Source organism: Rhinopithecus roxellana, chromosome 12 (assembly GCF_007565055.1).
Source record: "Rhinopithecus roxellana isolate Shanxi Qingling chromosome 12, ASM756505v1, whole genome shotgun sequence".
Classification (NCBI taxonomy): domain Eukaryota; kingdom Metazoa; phylum Chordata; class Mammalia; order Primates; family Cercopithecidae; genus Rhinopithecus; species Rhinopithecus roxellana.
The window spans coordinates 59,206,075-59,220,189 of NC_044560.1; the positions used below are offsets into that span (position 1 = coordinate 59,206,075).

General features: G+C 37.4%; 1 protein-coding gene across 2 annotated transcripts in view; it reads left to right on the forward strand.

Moving 5' to 3' along the window:
- The window catches only part of AK5 (adenylate kinase 5), a 310,915-nt gene that overhangs the window by 9,678 nt on the left and 287,122 nt on the right, over positions 1-14,115 (forward strand). For both annotated transcript variants that reach the window (XM_030913359.1, XM_030913360.1), the window contains exons 3-5: positions 2,319-2,486; positions 6,139-6,308; positions 6,416-6,529. In XM_030913359.1, coding sequence (XP_030769219.1) covers positions 2,319-2,486; positions 6,139-6,308; positions 6,416-6,529 — 452 coding nt within the window. The remainder of the gene's footprint in view (positions 1-2,318; positions 2,487-6,138; positions 6,309-6,415; positions 6,530-14,115) is intronic.

Consider the following 14,115-nt stretch of genomic DNA (forward strand, 5'->3'; position numbering starts at 1 on the left):
TTCATTTCATTGTTTCCTTTCTCTTACCAGCCCTCCCCTGCAAATCCTCCACTGGCTTTCTACTAAAGCTAAACCCTTTACCATGGTAAAGGGTTCAGGGACCTCCACATTGAACCACGCTCTGCCCACCCATTTTATCTGCTGAGTTTTCTCCATGGGAAACTATTTCAGTAAGACATTCTTTTTATTATTAATTCAACAAATATTTATTGGACACTGACCATCTGCCAAGCACAGTTCTAGATCCCAGGGATACAGAGCTCCAGACTATAGGTGAGGCCCCTGCTCTCATGAAACTTATAATCCAATTGGAGAAGACAAACAATGATTGAATGGATAAATGAAAAAACTCTCAGATGGTGGAGTAGATACTGTGCAGAGCATTAGAGTGATGTCCCTGAGACTCACTAGGAGGCTGCACTAGATTAGAAAGTCAGTAAAGTCCTCTTGCAGTAGGTGACCTTTAAGGTAAAGTGTCAATGACAAGAAGCAGTCAGCCATGGGAGCAACAGGGGAAGAACATTTCAGGCAGTTGATTGTGGTGGCAAGCATGGAAGCAGGTAGATCAGTAAATAATCTATTATGATATTCCAGGTAAAATATGATGATGGCTTTGGAAGAGTTGTGATAGTAGAGATGGAGAGAAGCGTATGCATTTGGTATATGTTTTGCAAATAAAGTATTGGGAGTAGATGTGCAGAGAGAGGGAAGAAAGTAATCAAGGATAATGTTTCGAATTTTGTCTAATGTTGGATGAACTGATTAAATTTCAAGGCAGAGCAGGATACTGTTGTTGGTGCTTTTCCTGATGTAGCCCTTCCCAGCTCTTTCTAAAAGAGATCTACTGTCGTCTGCAGACTACCCAGTGCTTTTCATGAAGTTAAAATGAATCTAGTGGGTCCGTGGTCAATGGCCTTATTTATTGTATCAACAGAGAATGGAAAGTTCTAACGGATCAACATCCCTGGGAGGAGATGTGAGCCTTATGCCATGCTAAGATACAGTAGTCAGCAGAATTCCTCATGGAAGTCTAGGTGACCTCCTGTTTGCTTTGTGCGAGTGCCTTTCGGGTAGTTAGTGCTTCTCTGTGCCTCCTGGAATACTGACACCTGAGGTAAAGAAGAGGAAGCCATAAACTATATATCAACAACTGGTTGAGACCATCTCCCTAGTTTGGACTTGCCAGCCCTGTCCTCTGGTCCTTTTGAGTATGTCATTTGAATTTCTGACTCGGAGTCTTCGTACTGTTCCCACCAACTGGGTTATATTTCCTGCATTTCATCACCTGTGCTTGTCTTTCAAAGTTCAGGTCCTGCCTTCTTTGCAAGTCCTTTCTTACCACTGCAGCCCAAATGTAATTCATTAAATTACTGCGGTGTTTATCAGAGAGATACTCATTTTACCACTTATCATGACTGGTGTTCATACAGCTATAAGATATAAACATATAAGCTCTAGTTTATAAGCACTAAAGGGACAGGACTACATCTTATTCTTATACCAAATTACTCTTAACACACTAACATATCTGGCATGTTATAAACAGCAATAAATAACAAGTATTTGTTGCCATTATAGATACAAACGTAAACTTTTACATCTTTAAATCAAGTAGATTAAAAATAATAAGTAAATTGATAAAGTAAAACTAGATGATGTTACAAGATATTCCAATTGTAGGAATTATTTGCACCCTCCTACCGACTGTGATAGTACCTTAATTTTTTATTCATTATGCCACCAAGCCATTCCATTAGATCACAATAGCATTTCTGGGTCATAGTAAGCAGCTTATCTATATTTGTTGAATGAATGAAATACACAATATATAAGCATTAGCTTTATGGACAGGCAGCTGCATATGCTTGTGAAGGTTATGTACTACACAACTCCAGAGAGCACCATTTGCAGAGGCCATGATGTATGCAACCTACCAAACAAAACTAGGCAGTATCTGAGAAGGCTCCTCTTAGGGCAGAGGGTGGTAAAGTTTCATGAGCCAAGTTCATCTCACTGCCTGTTTTTATAAATGAAGTTTTATTGGAACACAGGCACACTGATTTGTTTATTATATTGTTTATGACTGCTTTCATACTACCATGGCTAAGTTGAATAGAAACTGCACGGCTCACAAAGCCCAAAATATTAACTATCTGCCGCTTTATGATAAAACCTGCTGACCACTAAGGGAGACTTCTTCCAGTTGAGAACAGAACAAACCCATTTAATTTTAAAATTGCTTTTACTAACTGTTTAAGTGTGAAGAGTGTTTTATTATGGTGTTTTTTCCTTTTCAAAGTTATCTTACTCTTTTGCAGTAATGCCTGAAAATTCAAACTTTCCATATCGGCGGTATGACCGGCTCCCTCCAATCCATCAATTCTCCATAGAAAGTGACACGGATCTCTCTGAGACTGCAGAGTTGATTGAGGAGTATGAGGTTTTTGATCCTACCAGACCTCGACCAAAAATCATTCTTGTTATAGGTATGAGGACAGAAAGTAACAATTCTCATACTGTTGCTACCTTTGTTTATATATTTACATTTCAAAAAAGTAAATCGTGTATTATATGTGCAAATACTTAGTTGGATGATGACAATCAATAGAAACAAAAGCTCAAGGGACAATAAATGGAAATATTCTTAGTATAAGTTGCAATAAAATAGAAATTGTTTTAATTATATAATCTAATGCCTATTGCATTTTCATAGATTCCTATTAAAATGTCATAGAAATTCTCTCTAATGAATTGAAAGTAATACCTTCAAGATTTATTATCCTGTGGTTTTATGTATTTAATCTTGATCACAGATAACTGAGCCAGTTGAAGTTTTCTAAGAGCTGGATGTGGTGGTAGTCCCAGCTAGTAGGGAGGCTGAGCCAGGAGGATCCCTTCAGCCCAGGAGTCCAGCCTGGGCAACATAGTGAGACTCTGTTTCTAGAAGAAAAAAAGAAAGTCTTTTAAACATGATGTGGTTTTTACCCCTTTGAACCAACAAATTAAATTTTTACTCACTATTAACTTTAGAGGGAAAAATAAATAATAATATATTGGTAAAGATTCATATAAATGAATCTTCTTTATGGCAAATTGGCACCTATAATAAATCCAAAGTTTCACTGTTAAAAGACAAACAAATCTAATAGAATAGTGTTTTACATAGCACATAACATCTGACTATTAGCCAAAATAACAATGATAATAGTTCATTTTAAAAGTTGCCACTATGAATCTTGTGTTGAATGTGGAAATATCAGCCCCATGACATTTCACAAGGAATAGAAAATGAAAATGTTTTAAATATTTTTGAAAAATTCCTTTTTGGTCAAGGAGGGAGGATCACTTGAGCCCAGGAGTTTCAGACCAGCCTGGTCAACATAGCAAGACCCTGTCTCTACAAAAAATTTTAAAAATTAGCTGGGCGTGGTGGCACACACCTGTAGTCCCAACTACTGGGGAGGCTGAAGTGGGAAGATAGCTTGAGCCCAGGAGTTCAAGGTTGCCGTGAACTCCACTGCACTCCAGTCTGGGTGACAGAGAGACCACATCTCAAAAAAAGAAAAAAAAAGTTGTGGCTATTTTTGCAAATTCTTTCTCAAAATCTATAAAAATCATGAAGAGACCTGTGAACATGCAACATGTAGTCATTGTTTCATATTCCAGTTAGAATCACCTTTCACAGAGATGACCAAAAGCAAAACTCTGGCATGAAATGTTCAAAGCTGTTCTAGCCGATTGCATTAACAGAGTACCAAATTTATAGAGACCCCATGCAAGGAAGTAGTGCTCCAGAGGACATAGCAATATTGACAACTAGGAAAAAAGCATGCAAATAAACACACCAAGCTATAACAAGAATTTAAGCTCACTAGACTAGAAGGAATGACATTTGTATATTTTAAAGTGAAATGAAAATGAAATTGCAAATATATCTAGCCCTGAATTGTTAAAGACAAAATTGCAGGAAGAGAGTTTAAAGTCAGTTTTTGAAGAGTTAAAATATTTTTTTGAAGAGTTAAAATATTTTTATGGTTTTATGGTAGCCACTGTTATGCCATAAATCTCTATTCTTGCAAGTGGAATGCATTCTTTTTGTGCTTAAAATTTTCAAGTCCTTACCTAGAAGACAAGGAAACACTTTAATAAATGATAGAACTACAGGTGAAAAATAATCGGGAATTATGTCATCATTTTATGATTTGTATGTGGACAGAACACATTCTTTCTATTTTGCTGTTCTTGCTGCTAGTAATAAAGTGTTGGTCATTATTAACAGGATGAACAAATGGAAGCTTGATTGTTCATGAAAATGGTTTGATAGCAAATTGATCTTGTATAAAAGAGCACAAATATTTTTTGTGTGTACTATGAATTTTATATGAAAATGATTAAAATATTTCAATAAACTAAGATCTTTGGAGAACATGTAAATGCTCAAATCTCTCCCACTTCACATTTCTTTCTATTCAGTGAAATCAACTTGTTTTCCGAGGTTGTGATTCTCATTATAGGCTTACATGCCGTATTGTAACATTTTATGCATTATAAGAATGATGAACCAATAAGTGTAATTAATTTTAAGAGGATTGAAACAAGGGAAGAAAGGAGAGGGTGGATCTTATGTTGTCTGAGAGAATTGGGGCAATTTTGTGACTTTTTTGGAATTATAAAATAATTGTACCTGAACCTTACAAATTTGTATTAGTTCCAACCTAAAAATGTGAGAGTGGGGTATAGATGCCCACATGGTTTCTCTTCTAGCACTGCAGAATTTTTTTAAGGCTGACTCTCTTGGAACAGATACGAATCTCTCTTATGTTAACATAATCATAAAATATCAGTGAGATGGACCCTAATATTTATAAGTATTAGAGATAAGTGAACAGAACAAAATTAAGCCCATTCTGGCTTCAGAAAATTAATTTGATAGGAACTTTCAGTTTTCAAAGTAAAATTGATTTGATAGAAACTTTCAGTAATTAAGCTCATCCAACAAATTAATGACAGAGAATATCTCTGTCAATTGTGCCAACTGCATTTTTTGTTGTCTACTGTTGCTTCCATTAGTTGACAAAAAATTTTTTTCCTGAAAGTACCATAACATTCTCAGTGTGTCTGAATTTTTTAAATTAACGGAGTGTATGATCTCTTAGTTTGGTGGTTGTGATTAAGTGTGGAAATATAGCTTCTGAAAGATACCTGATTCTTCAAGAAATAAAGCAGTTTGAATTTGTCAATGGAATTGGTCAGATAATTTTTTTATTTCAAGTCAATTCATGATTTGCCCATATATTAGTAGGTTAAAAGCAGCTATTTAAAACCAAAACTTACTTTTGATTTGAAAAATAATCTAGTAGAAGTATTTAATCCATTTTGATTTTATTTTGCATATGACAAGAGATAGGGATCTGGTTTCTTTCCTCTGTATATGGATGTCTAATTTTTCCAGCATCATTTATTGAAGAGACTGCTTTTTACACGGTGTGTGTTCTTGGCATCTTTGTGGAAAATGAGTTCACTGTAGGTGTGTGTGTTTGTTTCTGGGTTCTCTATTCTGTTCCATTGGTCTGTATGTCTGTTTTTACATTGCATAAAACTCTTGCATTCAAACAATATAAGGCAAGGACATGCACGAGCAAACATTTCAAAAAAGATTTAAATAAGCTGTGTAAATACTGGTGGGCCTGTGTCTAAAAATAATGGTTACATTTCACCGAATTACACATTAACTCTCTGTTGGCATGGAATCCATTATTGTTATTTTGATCGTTGTTTTTTATATCCCACAGATTTTTCTTTGATTACAGAAGGAAAAATGTTAGATTTTACATAGAAAAATGTCAAGATTTCTTTCAACTACATTGTTCAAAAAATTTTTTAATTAGCTATTTGCTCAAATAGGTAGAGGAAAAACCTGTATCTCACATTTAATACAGTTGGTCAAGACAATTCTTTCCTTGATGAAGTCTCTACTTGCTTTACATTCAAAGGCAGCACTGAGAAAGCCACAAATGGAAGCGTTAACCACCCTGCCTTGGTGACACAGAATCTGCATCCCAGATGAAGTAGTAGTTGTATAAAAGGGAGGTCCTTATTGTATCAGAAGATCACAGTTTTGCCTGTTTTAAATATTAGGTGGTCCAGGAAGCGGAAAGGGTACTCAGAGTTTGAAAATTGCAGAACGATATGGATTCAAATACATTTCTGTGGGAGAATTATTAAGAAAGAAGATCCACAGTACCAGCAGCAATAGGAAATGGAGTCTTATTGCCAAGATAATTACAACTGGAGAACTGGCCCCGCAGGTACTGCTGTATAATTTTCTTTTATTCTGCAAAATGTTTTCCTACCACTTGAGTATACTAAGTTTAACCGTGGGTTTTTTTTTTTTCATCCGTTCTGTTTATAAAAGGAAACAACAATTACAGAGATAAAACAAAAATTGATGCAAATACCTGATGAAGAGGGCATTGTTATTGATGGATTTCCACGAGATGTTGCCCAGGCTCTATCTTTTGAGGACCAAGTAAGAATGTCTCCTTATATTTTAAATGGACTATTTTTTGCTTAAAATTTTGGGAATAAAAACAAAAAGACTTCTTGGAAGACTTGTGGTGCTTTTGAATGAATTCTGGTCTGAAAATAGGCAAATACATCAGTATGGGTTGGCAGAAGGTCATTTCTTTGGCAAACACTTAAAAATTGAAGACAGTCTCTGCCAAAAGGAAAGATAGTTAATAATAGAATTCTTTTTATTGAAAAATGCAAATCTCTCTAAAATGTATTTCAAAATACTTTTCATACAATTGTTTTTTATCTTGAATTACTAAGAATAAACCTTATTCAGTACTGTCCAGGGATGCAAAACATTACCCTGTACTTATATTCATGCCAACTAAGGAAACTTTCTTCGAGTTGTGAAATACTGAACCACCTACGTAGATTAAGATAGGGTTCAGTTGCCAGAATTTGAGTAGGCTATGCCTGCTCAACCCCCAACACATCTGTTTTAAAGGAAAATAAATCAATTAAAGTGTTTTATATATCTATTTAAGCTTTAAAATCTCATGTTAATTGGTTTTTCATTTAAAAAAATTAAGGCTGGACTGAGTGGCTCATGCCTGTAATCCCAACAATTTGGAAGGCTGAGGTGGGTGGATGGCTTGAGCCCAGGAGTTCCAGACCAGCCTGGGCAATATGACAAAACCCCATCTCAAAAAAAAAAAAAAAAAAAACCTGGAAATTAACCAGGTATAGTGGCGCACACCTGTAGCCCCAGCTACTCAGGAGGCTAAAGGAGACTGAGAGGCAGGAGAATCACCTGAGCCCAGGACATCAAGACTACAGTGAGCCAAGATGGTACCACTGCACTCCAGCCTGGGTGACACAGCAAGACCCTGCTTCAAAAAAAATTTCTTTTAATTACAGAAGTAGTATATGCTCATACAAATTTTAAGTCTATCTGTAAAACGTGAAAGTCCATCAACACCCTCCCATCCCACTGCTCCTCCTTTCCTGAGAAATAGGAGTACTGTTAGGTTTGTTATATATTCTTCCAGACCTTTTTCTATACTTACATGCATACATGTATGGACACACATGCACATGCTCATATTCAAATGCATTCTAAATTTTCATAATGACTTTTGCAAGTTACATCAATGTTGAATGACAGTATCTTTTTCTAGAGACCCTTCCCAACCAGATGTGATTCATATGTAAAATTTTTGCCAACCTGATAAGTAAATGGCATTTTGTGTTTTAAATTTGCATTTCTTGGGTTACTATTAAGGTTAAGTATATTTTCATACACTCATTGGCCATTTGTATTTCTTCCTTATGTGAATTGCCTGTTCTCCTTTGCCCATTTTTCTACAGACTTTTAAATATTTTTCTTATTTATTTCAAGGAGCGTTTAACATATTACAGATACTGTATTATACAGTATTAGGTAAAATACGATGTCAGTTTATGTATCACATGAAAGAAGCCTGGAGTTGGGCAGTTCACGGCCAGGGTAGCTTTACAAAACATTTTTTTGAATGTTCCCGTTAATTGTTTTGGATCACCTATTGTGCTAGAATGTTTGCCTCCCCTTCTTAGGTTTCCTCTCCCACCGTAAGTCCAGAACCTCTGGTGCTCAGTCAGCTTAAGGGCTTGGTTCTAGTTGTTCTGGCTTTGAAGAGAGAAAAACTGGAAAATATCTGATGAAGTTTTGTTATTGCTGTTGCTACCACATTATATTCTGTTGAAAGCGGGTGCTATGGCAGTCATTCCATGTGATTCTTGGTTATTGGCAGAAGTGTGATAGGCAGAGAGGCAGGCATTGCCACCCAAACCTGGTTCTCCTACCCACATATTGAATGTGCTAAACTTGGTAGGGACAAGCAGATGAAGCTACTTGATTTTTTTTTTGTCTACTGCTTTTTAAACATGCTATGTTGAGTATCTTTCTTTTTTGTTGAACAATAACTCAGGAAGAGTCCCTGACTTTTCTGGTCACTTAAAAAACATTAACAAAAGATCTCATTTTCAGCTCTTAAAAAGTCCAGTCCAATCTAAATCAAAACTTTAATTTCTTACTCACTTTAACATATCTCTGCTGTCCCCAGCTTGGACCAGTTTCAGACTCAGAAACCTAAGGTGGTATATCAGAATCTTGAAATTCCTACTCATGTGACTTGCAGTAGATGGGAGAGGGAGGGAAGAAAGGATTCCCTCTTACATAGGGAAGAGGTAGGAAAAGCATAACCCTCTGGTAACTCTCTCTGGATACCTGATCAATCTACATCTTCTTTTATATAGCCTAGTGATAGGTAACAGTACTGATTTGGGGTCTGTTAGCAAATTCTATAGGATGGTCTGTTATCTCTATGTAGAATGTGCGGCAACTTACATTTATTGTTTTCAACCACATTTCTGAGACTGAAAAGGTCCAATTTAATATCTTCTTAGGATGGCATTCTAGCAGCCTGGAGGTTCTTTGCCACTGTGGGCAGTACAGAGGTGTCTGAGGTCGATGTCACCTTTGCTTATCCTGAAGGAGTTAAGCGGGTGCGGAGGCAAAGCTGAAATGTTTTTGTAAAGCAGTCTCAGGGTCAGCCCTGATTATTCTACACCCTATGTAGGCTTAAGCTTCTGGGGTGTCTTTTTTTCTGCTACCGTTTCTGACACCAAATGTGTGGGGTCTTCCACACCAATTCTCCAATTCTCCAACACCAACTGGGTGCCTAAGAATTCAGTTCAACTTGGACACTATCCAGAGTTAGTTCAGACCCCACAGGTTAAGAGCTCAGTTCCATCTGTTCCTGCTTCAGACATCAGTTGCAAGTCCCAGCAACCACCTGTACTTCTGATTGACAGTCTATAAATTCAGGATTTCCATAACACTCTCCACAGGTTGTATAATTCACTGCAGTGCCTCAGAACTCAGAAAAACACATTTAGTGGTTTATTATAAAGGATACAACTAAATATATATTTTTATTATACTGCATCTTCTCAAGGTTTTGCTTTAACTTAGTTTTTGTTTGTTTGTTTGTTCGTGTAAATATAGGCACATGCACACATACCAGCGTTTTCCCCAAGATTTCCCCACAGATCTGGGGTGTGAGAAAAGGTGAATTTCTGATGTCAGCCATATATGGGTGATGGTCAGACCACTGTAACAAAAGGGCCTAACACTTAAATGGCTTTTAGGATGAAGAAGTGTATTTTTCATCTTCTGGAATAGTCTCCATGTGAACAGTCCCGCTTGACTGGGCAGCTTTTTTCCTTGAGGTCACTGAGGGACCATGGTTCCTCCCAGGTTTTTCTGCTATCACCTAGGACACTGTCACTAGCCGGATGGTTGAAACAGGGTTGTCATCATATATGGGTTCCAGCTAGCATGGAAGGGGAAGAGAATGCGAAGTCTCAGATCTGGAAGTGACATCCATTGCTTTTGCTCACATGGCATTGCTGAGAATTTAGTCCTGTTGGAATTGGGAGGAAGGCCAGGAAGTAGAGTCCTGCTGGGCAACCAGGTGCCTGGCAGCAATGCTATTACTATAGACATCTGAGAGAACTAACTAGCAGCTTCTCCCACAGTTTGCCTCTCTGGCCATGCAAATGCCCGCCTGCTCCCTTCTTCCCACACCTACAATGTACTCACTCACTCCCCAAGTAAAACAACCAGAGTCCCATCAGTTAGTTCAAAAGTGGAGAAGCTCTATTCTCTATATAGTTTTCTTCATCAGGTCTAGCTTTGACTTCTCATACTCAGCCACCTGGAAACTGAACTTCAAGTTATCTTCTTTGTCTATCACTAATAAAGAGTAGAGGAGCAAGCCAAGGACAAGTGAAATAAAGGCTCCTATTTAAAAAAGGAAAGTTTGAGAATATATACAGTAGTCCCTGAACCATAGTGAATCCTGTTAGGCAGGGATTGCAAAGGTTCCTTGCCCTGGGAGTGCCTCTGAGAAGTTCTTCCTTGTCCATTATCTGCATGACACATTGAAGTAGTATATTGGAGACTAATATGCTCTTCTCTCCTTTTTTTTTTTTTTTTCCCCTAAGTGACAAGATCCTTCTCTGTCAGCCAGGGTGGAGTGCAGGGGCACTGTAGCTCACTGCATCCTCGAACTCCTGGACCACACTCAGCTAGTTTTTTAAAAACGTTTTCGTAGAGACAGGAGCTCCCTGTGTTACCCAGGTTGGTTTCAAACTCCTGGCCTCAAGTGATCATCCTCTCTCAGCCTCCTAAGTGCTGGGATTACAGGTGTGAGCCACAGCAACTGGCTGAAACCTGTTTTAAGTTAAAAAAGAAATGCCTTTTTTTTTGGCCTAGAATTATGTTTACTTTGGTAAAAACTATTTCTTTCCAAATTTGGTAGATTTCCTCTCAAAAAAGAGGAAAAAACAAAAAGCTTCCAGTCCGTGCTAGTAACTATATCATAAGGTCTTTTCCAGAGATAGTTATTAAGCTGCTTTCTTTTTTATCTTCCTGTTTTTCTTTTTTCTGTTTATAGATTGAGGGTACAAGTGCAGTTTCATTACATAGATATATTGCACAGTGGTGATTTCTTTGTTTTCTCATTTTAATGACAATTACCTTGAGGCCATCTAAAACAGTGGGCTTGGGTAGAAAGGCAACATCCTTAGTCTAGGTTTTGCTTCAGGGCTAGGTGCCCTTTTTTTGGTGGTAGTGGTGGGTTAATGGGAATTCTTTTTGCAACAGCCTAATCTCCTGCTGTTTGGAGGTGTACAAGCATACAAGCAGTTGGCTTGTTTAACCTTGCGTGGTCTTAAATTACTGGATACTTTCCTTTCTCTTACATGTGCTCACAAAGTAGTCAATTCTTTCTTGAGTTAATCTATTTCTTGTAATATATTGCTAAGCGCAGCAAAGAGCAGTCAACGTACACAGCCACTCTAGCTCTTTCTAGCCATGTATTTAGCTATGGGCTCCATTGGAACATGATCTGCTTCCCAAGTGATCACAGTAATAATGATGTTATGCCATGACATAACAGGGGTTATCAACTTTCCACTCTAAAATGTCTGTGCCCTTACTACCCAAGCAAATCAATGTCACATATTTTAGTTCTTTTGATATGGTAGCATCCCCCCTACTTATGTGACTATTGTCTGTATTATTTAGAGTAAATTCCAGGTGCTACAATAAAAAGATACAATGAACAGTAGCATAATACAGAAACTTATTTCTCTTTTATATAATGGATGGCCTCACTGTGAATGAGGGGAGGGCAGTTTCAGTTTTCACATTCATGCAGAGATGCAGGGTTTTTTCCAGCTCATTGTCCTTCCAACTCTAGAGCAACAGCTCCAAAATTTTTGGTCACAGGACCTCTTTACACTTTTTAAAAATTATTAAGGACCTCAAAAATCTTTCATTTATATGTGCTATATCTGTTGATATTCACCATATGAGAAATTAAAACAAATTTTAAAATAAGTATTTAAGTCCTTCAAAATAATAAATCCATACAAGTTAACCTGAACGACATATTTTTAGAAAAGTAATCATATTTTCCAAAACTTAAAAAGTGATTCAAGAGACATTGCTTTATGTATTTGCAAATCTCTTTAACTGCTAGCTAATAGAAGAGAGTTATATTCTCATATCTGCTTTTGTATTCAAACTGCTGTGACATCACACTTCCTGTAGCCACTGCAAAACTCCACTGTAGCTTTGTGAGAAAGTGAGAGTAAAAAAGGCACATAATGTCATAGTATTAGCAGGAAAATAGTCTGGACCTATGTCCTTCTGAAGGGGTCTTGATGATCCCCAGAGGTCTAAGAGCACAATTTCAGAACCACTGCCCTGGGGCATTGTAGACATCTGCATGGTGAAAGCTAGGTCACTGCCATGGCCAGGTTCCAGCTGATTGGAAGGGGAGGAGAGTGCAAAGGATATATGCTCAAATTCTTTTTTAAACGTTTTTATTTTAACTTTTGTGGGTACATAGTAGGTATATATGCTTAAGGGGCACATGAGATATTTGGATGCAGGCATGCAATGTGAAATAAGCACATCATGAAGAATGGGATATCCATCCCCTCAAGCATTTATCCATTGAGTTGCAAACAATCCAATTACTCTATTTAAGTTGTTTTAAAATGTACAATTATTATTGACTATAGTCTCCCTGTTATGCCGTCAAATAGTAGGTCTTATTCATTCTTTCTAACATTTTTATACCCATTAACCATCTCTGCCTCCATCCCCCGACACACCTGCAACCCCTTATTACCTACCCTTCCCAGCCTCTGATAACCATCCTTCTACTCTCTATCTCCATGACTTCAATTGTTCTGATTTTTAGTTCCCACAAATAAGTGAGAACATGTGATGTTTGTCTTTCTATGCCTGTCTTATTTTATTTAACATAATCATGTCCATCCATATTGTTGCATATGACAGGATCTCATTCATTTTTATGGCCAAATGGTAATCCGTTGTATATATGTACCACATTTTCTTTTTTTTTTTTTTTCTTTTCTTTTTTTTTGAGATGGAGTTTTGTTCTTGTTCCCCAGGCTGGAGTGCAATGGCACAGTCTCGGCTCACCGCAGCCTCCGCCTCCTGGATTCAAGCGATTCTCCTGCCTCAGCCTCCTGAGTAGCTGAGTTTATAGGCATGCGCCACCATGCCCAGCTAATTTTGTATTTTTAGTAGAGATGGGGTTTTCCATGTTGGTCAGGCTGGTCTCGAACTGCAGACCTCAGGTGATCCGCCAGCCTCAGCCTCCCAAAGTGCTGGGATTACAGGCATAAGCCACCATGCCCGGCTTTAGGTACCACATTTTCTTTATCCATTCATCTGTGGATGAACACTTAGTTTGCTTGCAAATCTTAGCTATTGTAAACAGTGCTGCAACAAACATAGGAGTGCAGATATCTCTTCGATATACTGATTTCCTTTCTTTTGGCTATATACCCAGCAGTGGGATTGCAGGATCATATGGGAGCTCCATTTTTAGTTTTTTGAGGAACCTCCAAACTGTTCTTCCTAGTGGTTGAACTAATTTACATTCCCATTAACAGTGCACAAGGACTCCCTTTTCTCCACATCCTCGTCAGTATTTGTTGTTGCCTGTCTTTTGTATATGAGACATTTAAGTGGGGTGACATGATATCTTATTGTAGTTTTGATTTGCATTTCTTTCATAATCAGTAATGTTGAACACTTTTTCACATGCCCATTTGCCATTTGTATATTATCTTTTGAGAATGTCTGTTCAAATCTTTTGCCTATCTTTTAATTAGATTTTTTTTCTATAGAGTTGTTTCAGCTCCTTGTATATTCTGGTTATTAATCCTTTGTCAGAAGGGTAGTTTGTAAATTTTTTTTGCAGCCCACCATTCTGTGGATTGTCTTTTTACTTTGTTGATTGTATCCTTTGCTGTGCAAAAGCTTTTAAATTTGGTGTGATCCCATTTGTCCATCTTTTCTTTGGTTGCCTGTGCTTATGGGGTATGGCTCAAGACATTTTTGCCCAGACCAATGTCCTGGAGATTTCCCCCAGTGTTTTCTTGTAGTGGTTTCATAGTTTGAGGTCTTGAATTTAAGTCTTTGATCTATTTTGATTTTATTTTTGTATATGGTGA